Below are 9831 nucleotides of genomic sequence, written 5' to 3'. Positions count from 1 at the left end.
CTCAGTTCTTTCCCCATCTTCCCCGCCAAAAAAACAACACTACGTGACGAAGTTCATTGCGTGTTTCGCACCGGGGCTTCCCTAACAAGAGTCCGCTAGACTAACCGCGGCACCCTGCTCCCGCCCCTCGTCCCCCCCGCCCCGCTCCTCCCCCACCCCCCGCCCCGTCTATTCAAAGGATTCAAAGCGAGCCTCTCCCCCTCCCCGCTAGTCGGGCAGGACGCATGCGCCCCTGCGCCTCCAAGCCGGGTTTATAAAAGTCGGGCTCTCCGTGAAACTTCAGAGTTTGTCGGTGGTGACTGAGGTTTGGAGTGGTTTGTTTGGAAGTCGCGTCTCTGGGCGGGGGCCGCCGGCTGCTGCTGCTGCTGCTGCCGCAAGCATGAGTTCCAACAGCGGGGATGATCTGGATGTGAGTGCCCTGCCGACCTCCTCCTCCTCCTCGCGGTTGCGAAGGCATTCCCCAGCACGCCCCTTCCCTGCTGCCCAACTTTGAGAGGGGCTCCCGGCCCTGCAAGGGGCCCGTCCTGGGGGGGGGGCAGGATGAAATAGAAGTAGGAGTTGCCGCTCCCCCCTTTTTTTTCCCTTTGAGGTTTGATTTGGGCTGCTGAGCTGCGCGCCAGTGGCTGGGTGGGACCGTGCACTGGCTTGGTTTCTTGCGCTCTGTTTGCAAACAAAAAGGTGCATTCAGTGCAGATGTGGGAAGAGCCTGGGAAGGAACTGGCCACCCGGAGCCACAAGGAAGACAGAAGGCGAGAATTGGGGTAGCGGGCCAGCAAAGTGAACTCCTGGGGGGACTTTATAAAGGATGCGCTGGGGGTTCTGTCCAGGAGGTGCGTTGTCTGCGCCCCACTGGGAGCTGTCCCGGTTCCCAGGTGCAACCTGGAAAAGGAAGGGGCACTAATTCCCTCTATTCTGCCGCCCACCCATAAGAAGCGATCTGGCTGTCCCTTGCCTGAAGGTTGTTTGTGGGGGAGGATCGGCCGAGACTTTGGAGTAATTCAGAAACTCCCTTTGGAGACTGTAAGTCTCTTGCTAAGTCTTAAAAGCCTGTGGCATTGGGTAGCATCGCTGTTTTCTTTGGAGTGGGGATTTGCAGACGCCGTGCGGTTACTGGAGGTTAGGAACTCGGGCGCTTTGGGATCTTAGCTTCGGCGTCGGGTGTCTCCGGGATGCGTGCGGGGTTGGCTTTGCCTTAGGCTGCGCGTCCGGGTCAACCCGGGCATCTCGACTAGTGGGCGCACGAGGTTGGGAGGTCTTTACCCGGGAGGGCGCACCGTCCTTGGGCTTGAACAGCATGGAGGGGCAGGGGGATGGAGGGTGGGTACAAGTGTGCGAATCTGCTTGGTTCAAATGCGGCTGTCTAACTGTCAGTGGTTTCCTTTTGCTTTTTGAACCCCCACCCCTAGTTTTCGTTTCCTCCCTTCAGTGGCGCGCGATTCAAAGCCAGCACACTCTGAAATGCGCAGTAGCACGCCCAGGTTGGGTTGTGGAGGTGCTCTGGGAGTGCTCTGGCGACCCTAGGGGCGGGGGGCCGGTGAGGGGGCTCAAAGGGGTGCAGGGAGTGTAGAGATGAGCGTGCCTTGAAGATGGGGAACCGTTTGGATTCGCACTGGACCGCAGGCTCTAGGCTGCTGGGTGCGCGGGTTCCAGCTGCTGCTCTCTAGATCCCATTAGCCTGACCAACGTTGGGGTTTGGCCAAGAGGGGTCGACTGGGTGGGAGGGAAGTGGGGAGGGGGGAACAGTACTTATCAGACCGTGGTTGATGTTGGAACAAGTGAGGGAGGAAATGAAACTTGGGGCGAGGAGGTAGAGTCCAGGACGCGTGACCCCAAACAACAGCTCCTTCTCCACCCAGGGAAGCGAAGATCCGCTCTGCAAACTGCCAGAATAACCTGCAGGAATAAACACTTGGGAGGGTGGGGGCGCCCGTACTAACTAGCCCAAGTTTTCCGCGCCTGCCAGACACACCTCAGGCACACTGTTTTGGCGGATTCCCCAAGCCTGACCATATGTGGCTCCAGGACACAATGGTTTGTGCTTTAAGAAAAAAAAAAAAACTTGCTTCAGTAGAGAACAGAGTCGTTTGGTGCGCCTACGCTGCCCTGTCTCCATCTCTTGTTTTTCTCGCTCATGTGCTTTGATTCGGCTTCTTGAGATTGAATCCCCCTCTTGCCCCAACCTGTTCCCGCCCAGAAGAATATCTCTTGGAAGTTTCTTTTGGTAGGCGGGCGGGGTTCAGAGTTCTTGAGATTTTGTAGTTAAGAGACAATCTAAGCTGTAGCCTTGCTTTAGGAGTTGTAGACGAGAAGAGATGGGGAATTGTAAAGAAATGGTGCCATCTTAAGGGTGCGCCACCCTTCAGTAGGAAAGTTGTTTCCCTTGGAAGAATTTTTATGGGGTTCCGGAAAGGGGGGGAGAGAGTTGAATAGCTTTTGTTTAAAAAAAAATAAAAAAGGATTTAGAGATCTATAGCTTGATTCAAGTGCTGGGGTTTGTAATTTCCTGTCATTTAACATTTTTTCTTCTGTTTCCTTGCAGTCCTTCACAGGCTTAATCATTGAGTTTCATGATAACAACAGTATGGAGGGGTTTGGCTCAGGTGATTACGATGGCAAAGAGCCCTGTTTCCGGCAGGAAAACGAGGATTTCAACCGAATCTTTCTACCTACCGTCTACTCCATCATCTTTTTGACCGGCATTGTGGGCAATGGATTGGTTATCATTGTCATGGGCTATCAGAAGAAGTTGAGAAGCATGACCGACAAGTACAGGTTGCACCTCTCCGTCGCTGATCTCCTGTTTGTTCTCACTCTTCCCTTCTGGGCCGTGGATGCTGCTGCAAGCTGGTACTTTGGGAATTTTTTGTGCAAGGCCGTACATGTCATTTATACAGTCAACCTCTACGGCAGTGTCCTGATTCTGGCTTTTATTAGTTTAGACCGATACTTGGCCATCGTTCATGCGACCAACAGTCAGAGACCAAGAAAGCTGTTGGCGGAAAAAGTGGTGTATTTAGGCGTGTGGCTGCCTGCTGTCCTGCTGACAGTTCCCGATATCATTTTTGCCAACACAGGTGAAGCCAATGGAAGGTACTTTTGTGACCGGGTGTACCCTCATGACAATTGGCAGATTTCTTTCCGCTTTCAACATATCTTGGTTGGGCTTGTTTTACCCGGCTTAATTATCCTGACCTGTTATTGCATTATCATTTCCAAGTTATCCCACTCAAAGGGTCACCAGAAAAGAAAAGCCCTGAAGACCACAGTCATCCTTATCCTGGCATTTTTCGCCTGCTGGCTGCCCTATTACATTGGGATCAGTATAGATACATTTGTTCTCCTGGAGGTGATCAAGCAGGACTGTGACTTTGACAGTGCCGTGCACAAATGGATCTCCATCACAGAGGCAGTGGCCTTTTTTCATTGTTGCTTGAATCCTATCCTCTATGCTTTCCTTGGTGCCAAATTCAAAACCTCTGCCCAGAATGCACTAACATCAGTTAGCAGAGGCTCAAGCCTTAAGATACTTTCAAAGGGCAAGAGGGGAGGACATTCATCTGTTTCTACTGAGTCAGAATCCTCAAGTTTCCACTCCAGCTAACACCATCTTTGAAGACCTAAAGAATTTTTTTATAATGAAAAAACTTTTTTTTAAGTTACACTTTTTTGGACAGACAAAAAAGACTGACCATAATGTACAGCTTATTATTTACTGTTGAAATTTATTGTCTTTTTTTTTACTATAGGGATGTTTTTGTTATGTTTTAATTGATTTATTTATATAAATGTGTTCATGTTCTATGTCAATGAGTGTCTAGGCAGGACCTGTGGCCAATGCTTGGTTTGCAACTGTTAATATTTGTCTGACTGTATAGCTTTAGAAAATGTGAACTTATCTTGTTAGAGTGTGTGGTGAATGACTAAAGCTAGAAAAAGTCTGCTCAGCTGTTTGTACATAAATACTCTATTTCAGTTTCAACTTTTTCCCATTTCTCTGAAATTGTATGGTTTACAATAGTGTAATTCTGATGGTAGACATTGGCACTTATAACCAAAATTCCAGTGTTAGATGGTGGTTTTTCCAGTATTGAATTAGTCTTGAAACCTGAAGCATACAGTCTGTTAAGCTGTTAATAAAAGGAAAAGGAAAACTATTTTGTGTTCCATTTGTATCTCTGTGGTTGACTTTGTTTAGACTTCCTGGTACTAGTTAAGTGTTTCAAGTCAAGAGTCAGTATATCCGAAAGATGATCCTTCTAGGCCCTAGTTAGTTGGGGTGGGAGGAGTTGAGAGGGGGCACATGAAGCAGTATGAGATTGAGTATAAAATACTTAAAATTTCCAATTGTAATTGGACTCTACTGAAAAGCTGTGATCCTTACCCAGTGCACCTAGGCATCTAGTCAATATATCATTTTGATTTTTTTTAAAGGACATCTAAATTTAGAATTATAACATGCCATTTAACCCAGCCAAAGCCCCTTTCCTTATGATTTCTTCTGTCTTGAGCTAATATGATTTTGTCCTTTAAATAAAGTATCATTTTCCTCCCAAGGAGAATCAGTGAAACAATTTGACATTTGACAGTGATGATGTCAGAGCTCAAGAGATACACTTAAACTAAGGATACACTAAAGCAGAGTTCATATTTTCCAATTTTTGCCCAAGATGAGTTGTGTAATGTGACAGTGTCTTAATGACATTAGATTGTGTAAGCCTCCAGGATCTTGAGCAAATTTAAGCTGCAATTTCCATTTTAAAGATTTACACGATTTCCAATAACATAAACTCGATTTACCTCCCTTTACAGATAAAGCAGGTTGTTCTAGAGACAATTCCCTCCAAATTCAGAACAATGAAATAAGACAATATTTGGACATTGGAGGAAAATTCTAATGTCTTAGCTTTGTGAAACAAATCACATTTCTTCAAGGCAAATTTTAAATCCTTTGAAAGGAAAGATTTAGGATAGAATCCAATTCTTCTATCTCACAGCAATGTGTAAATCCAGGTTCATTTAAAATGTTATTCAGTGTTACTTGGGAATACAATTAGACTTTATATGTACTTTTTCTTTAGGTTTGTTGGTTTTCCCAGGGGAAAAATAATCTGATAAGCATTCACTTAGCACTTAGACATAGTTTTACATTTAAATGTCCCAAATAATTCTTCTGCTAGAGATAACAAATGGGCTCACTTGAACCTTTTCTATAAATATTTATTCTGTCTGAGACAATAGAAGTTCTCCAGAGGGAATGCTTTTTCCTTCCTATCTGTTTAAACCCCTGTCCCAAATTCTTTCCCTTGCACTATGGAGGCACAACAAAAAGCAATTGAAACAAATCAAAAGAGACCCTCCTACTTTTAATGGGTGTTTTCATTCAAGTTTGGGACTAGGGTGGTATGGTCTTTCTTTGGAAAAAAGCATTGGGTCTCTTCCTGATCCCTTTTATCATTCCAACTCGTCACAGTCCCTCCAAACATTCCCATGTCTATGCAGTGACTGTATAAAAACTGCCAACATCCTGGTATGTCTTAGTAACCTCAATTCGGGGAAATCCATAGCCAATTTGCTATGCACTGAAGTGGTTGATTGTTCCTCTCCTATCTAGCTAAATTCCATTATGAATGGGGTTCTTGGAGGTCAGTAATGGAGTTCCAGTTGTATAATGTGAGCTAGAAATTTGCATCAAACCTGCTGCCAGAGGTGGCATAAATATATCATGTAACTACTGAGTACTAACAACATGAACTCTACATAAACTAATTTGGGAGGGGAGAGGGTGGGCTCTAAATTTTTATATTGTGAAAGGCTAATGAATTAAAACACTACTCCAAAGCTTTATCTGCTAAATGTTAGCAGATTCCAGCCTTTTTTTTCAGTGACTACAATGAACTATTCTGGGATAACCTTTCACAAATCTCCTTTCTGAGGAGTTCAAATTTAAGACAAAAGTCTACGGTCTTATATATTTAACCTGTTAACAGAACTGCAAAAAACAATAACTCAAAATTCCAACCTCTGCACTTTGATAAGGAATGGTATGAATTTCTAAAATCATAGTTCATAGAAACATTGAGCACTTGCTTTGTGACAAGCCTTAAAAGAAGTTGGGAATATGAAGAAAAAAATGATAATATTCTTACCTCAAGTAGCTCACCATTGGTGTACTGTCTTCATATAGCCCTGGCAAATAATCCCAGCCTTCCTCTAGGGGACAATTGGATAATTTACACTTTTGGAGAAGCAGAATTAAAGCAACATTAATAATGACGTAAAACTTTTTAGAAATTAGTTAAACATAGATGAACTCGATCAAGCATTCAAAGAACAAGCCTATAAATAAGTCTCAAAAAATGAAGAAAAATGTTCTATCATACTCATGAGGCATTATGTCATCCTAAAACCTAAACCAGGGATAGATTATGCAAAGAATTGTAGGCCAGAATTATTAATGAATCTTGATTCAATAGGTTTAAAGTCCTGGTTAAGGAAAAAACTTGCAGGGGCAGCTAGGTGGCACAGTGGATAAAGCCACTTAACCCCATTTGCCTTGCAAAAACCAAAAAAACAAAAAAAGAAAAAACTTGCAATATATCCCAAAAAGTCACTAGGACCATTTATTTATCAAGAACATTAAAAATGACAAGTAATTTCAAACAATTCTTTAAATGCCTAATATAGAAAAGATCTTGACTCTAACAAGTTAGAGAAAAACTACCTCTACTCAGGGAGTTTACAATTTATTGGTAATAAGAACTATACAAATTACTATGTCAGAAAATAGGCAATTAGGAAAAAGTCCAAAGTGCAGACTGATTCTGAGGACAGTGGAGGTCTTTTATTTGTGGACATCAGGGAGGACTTCCTGCATGAAAGAGTTGTCATCATTAATTGGAACGATGAAGATAAAAGAAAGCCATCCTTAGGTAGGGAAAGGAAGAAGAAAAAAATGTATAAGCTAAATTGAAAGGAGCAGTAGAGTTTCCAAAGAATCAAAAGGGAGATAGGAGGTAAATTGTAAAGGAATCTTAAATATTCTCTTTCACCCCATATGTCTAATCATTTGGCAAGTCTTGCTGATTGGCAAGTGTACCTTACACTTCTCATTTCTCTCCTCTTTATTCCCATAGTCACCTCATCTTCATTAACTCTTGTCTATAGGCTTGTAATAACTTCTAATTGGTTTCCTGGCCTCAAATCTCTCTTCTCCAATCCAGCTGGCTGCCAAAGTGTGATTAGTCCTTAGAGTATAGGATTGACCATGTCACTCCCCCACTCAGTAAACTCCCATGGTTGTCTATTAACTCTAGAATCAAATACAAACTTCTCTGTTTAGTATTTAAAGCCCTCCCCAGGACCTGGTACTCTGTAAACCCTTAATAATTTTTTGTTATCTGACCAACTGATTTCACAACCTGATTGCAATCTACTTTTCTATACTCGTAACTACTCAGGATTCAAAACTATTCTCTAAGAAGGTTTTAGAGAAAGTTTCCTCACCCAGTATTGCTCTGTACCACAAGATTATTTCCCTGGCCCTATTAATTGTTGTTGCTGTTATTATCTTTATTATTATTCATAACTTCAATTTCCTCTGCAGCATTAAGTATTTGCCAAGACAAAACTTCCCATGTGTTTATATGCTGCTTCCCAAACTATAAGCCCCCTGAGGACAGGGACCCCCAACTTTTATTTTTTCCATGTCCCTTGACAGCCCTAACACTGAGAGTCGCCACAGAATAGACATTCTGTAAATGCTTGTTAACTAACATGTTATGAACAAACATCCCACAATGGGGCGGGGTGGGAATAAAAGAAGATGAAATGCTAGAAGCATAATGAAAATTCTAAAGTTTTCCATAAAAGCCAGGCAGTCTCTAAAGACATTGATGTTTACTCTCTTAATCCTCACCATCAGTCATGACTCAATTTGGATCACTTCCCATTTTCTTCAGGCTTTTGTTTGGTTGTATTGTGTATGTCTGTGTGTGTGTAATCTTTTTTTCTTTGTTTTGTTTTTTTCTTTTAGAAAGAAGAATGATTAGCTACCAGCTATTGTTCAGTTAGAAAATGTCTCGATTAATTTAAGTCAGTCCTAATGCTTCCAGCAATTAAAATCTGTTTGAAATCCTTTCTAAGATTGAAAACCCAAGCATTCAGGCAGACCAGAGAGTATCTATAACCTGAAATTGGGAATAGTATTTAAGGTAGAAGTTCTTAACTTTTTTTGTGTCAGGGACTTCTTGGGCTTGTCTGGAAAGATTAAAACCCCTTCTCAGAATCATTCTTAAAATCCAAATCATTTCTCTAAATACATAAAATAGAATCTACAAAAGAAACCAGCTATATTAAAATAGTTATCAAAATATTTTTGAATGCATTTATGGACCCCAGATTAGGAACTCTTTATTTCAAGGAAAAATATCTCATTAAAATGAATAAGGGTTTAGTCAGGATTCTAGGCATTATACACTCACAAGCAATGAGGGGAGCAGTGTGGGGATTGACTCTGTACCCTTACTTCATTTCCATTTCATAGCTGTATCCTGGTTCTTCTTTTTCCTTTCCATGTCTTTTGTTGATTCTTTTTCTTCTTCTTTCCTTTTACTGTTGGCATACCATTGTCCTTCTTATCATTCTGTGTTCTTCCCTTTGGGAACCAAATTTGCTCTTGCAATTATGTAATTCGGGTCCTGGGGTTCCTGCATATTAAGCCCAACTTCTCCTTTATCCTGTCTCCTCCTCTAGTTGAGTACAGTGATCATCAATGTTCAGAACAAGGACCCTGCACCCCCTGAAAGATCCTAAGTTATAGGATTCAATTGTCATATTTTCATCACATATTAATTCTTAAGACTGGAAAATAAACTGGTACTGCAGAAAGGTTTTCAACCTCAGTGATAGAAAAATATAATCAAGACTTGGCATAGCACTTTAAGAACTGTAAGCATTTTATATCCATTATCTCATTTGATCTTGAAAACAACCCTGGGGATGTAGACTGAGCAAATTATTAATGTCCTTGTTTTACTAAAGAGAAAATTGAGAATCAGAGATATTTACTGATTTGACCATGGTCACTGAGCTAGTAAGAACTGGACTCATAATAAGAGGCCAAATATGGCCAGGTATTCTGAATCTAGATTTAAAGCTCTCCCAGATTATACTTCATTGCCTCTATGATAATCCACTTTCTACCCACAACATTCACTTCATGAGCATCATCTCTTCCTTAAATGTTCTGGTTGATCACAGTGTTACTATAGTACAAGGTAAAAATGATGGACATTTCATAGTAATGAAGATGTAGAGTGACCCATGAATTGAGGAATTGTATTCTCATCACCTAAATTAAGTGAAGGAAGTAGAAAATTTGCTTTGTTAAGTAGCTGTTAGGAAGTTATTCTAACCAAAGCAAACACTGCCATCCTACTTTGGTCCAAGTTTCTCTAAGTCAGGGATTCTTAGTCTTTTTGTATCATGGTCCATTTTGGAAGTCTGGTGAAATCTATGAACCTCTCCTCAGAATAATGTTTTTAAATGCAGAAATAAAATATATGGGATAACAAAGGAAGACGATTATGTTGAAATCAGTTTGTTGTTTAGGTTTTGTTTTGTTTTTTTTAGTTCACAGACCCCAGATGAAGAACCCTGGTTTCAGATTAAGTCTTGGATTTTTTTTAAATATAAAAGAATCATCCACCTGAAATATTTCATTAACTTATTTACAACTTTAATAGATCAGTGCAACCCCTTCCCTACCACTTGCTGGAACTGTGGTTCAAGTGCTAATGATGATAATAATGATGATGACAGACGTTTGTCATT

General features: G+C 41.6%; 1 protein-coding gene across 2 annotated transcripts; it reads left to right on the top strand.

Moving 5' to 3' along the window:
* Positions 1-274: 274 nt before the first annotated feature.
* CXCR4 (C-X-C motif chemokine receptor 4) lies at positions 275-5718 on the top strand. Of its 2 annotated transcripts, none has more exons than XM_074215068.1 (2): positions 275-409; positions 2540-5717. In XM_074215068.1, the coding sequence occupies exons 1-2, from the start codon at positions 380-382 to the stop codon at positions 3599-3601; spliced, it is 1092 nt and encodes a 363-aa protein (XP_074071169.1). In that variant the 5' UTR covers positions 275-379; the 3' UTR covers positions 3602-5717. The 2 variants fall into 2 exon arrangements, with proteins under 2 accessions (XP_074071169.1, XP_074071170.1); XM_074215069.1 differs by lacking the exon at positions 275-409 and adding an exon at positions 1754-2221 and having other exon boundaries at positions 2540-5718.
* The last annotated feature ends 4113 nt before the right edge of the window (positions 5719-9831 follow it).

Source organism: Macrotis lagotis, chromosome 1 (genome assembly GCF_037893015.1).
Source record: "Macrotis lagotis isolate mMagLag1 chromosome 1, bilby.v1.9.chrom.fasta, whole genome shotgun sequence".
Classification (NCBI taxonomy): Eukaryota; Metazoa; Chordata; class Mammalia; order Peramelemorphia; family Peramelidae; genus Macrotis; species Macrotis lagotis.
Note: the sequence above shows the minus strand (reverse complement) of the source record. Positions and strands in the feature narration are given on the sequence as shown.

What these genes read in the sequence shown, in the direction of transcription:
- CXCR4 (XM_074215068.1), top strand. Translation starts at nt 380, where the DNA reads ATGAGTTCCAACAGCGGGGATGATCTGGAT. An exon ending in ACAGCGGGGATGATCTGGAT is followed by an intron (nt 410 to 2,539) that starts GTGAGTGCCCTG and finishes GTTTCCTTGCAG; the next exon opens with TCCTTCACAGGCTTAATCAT.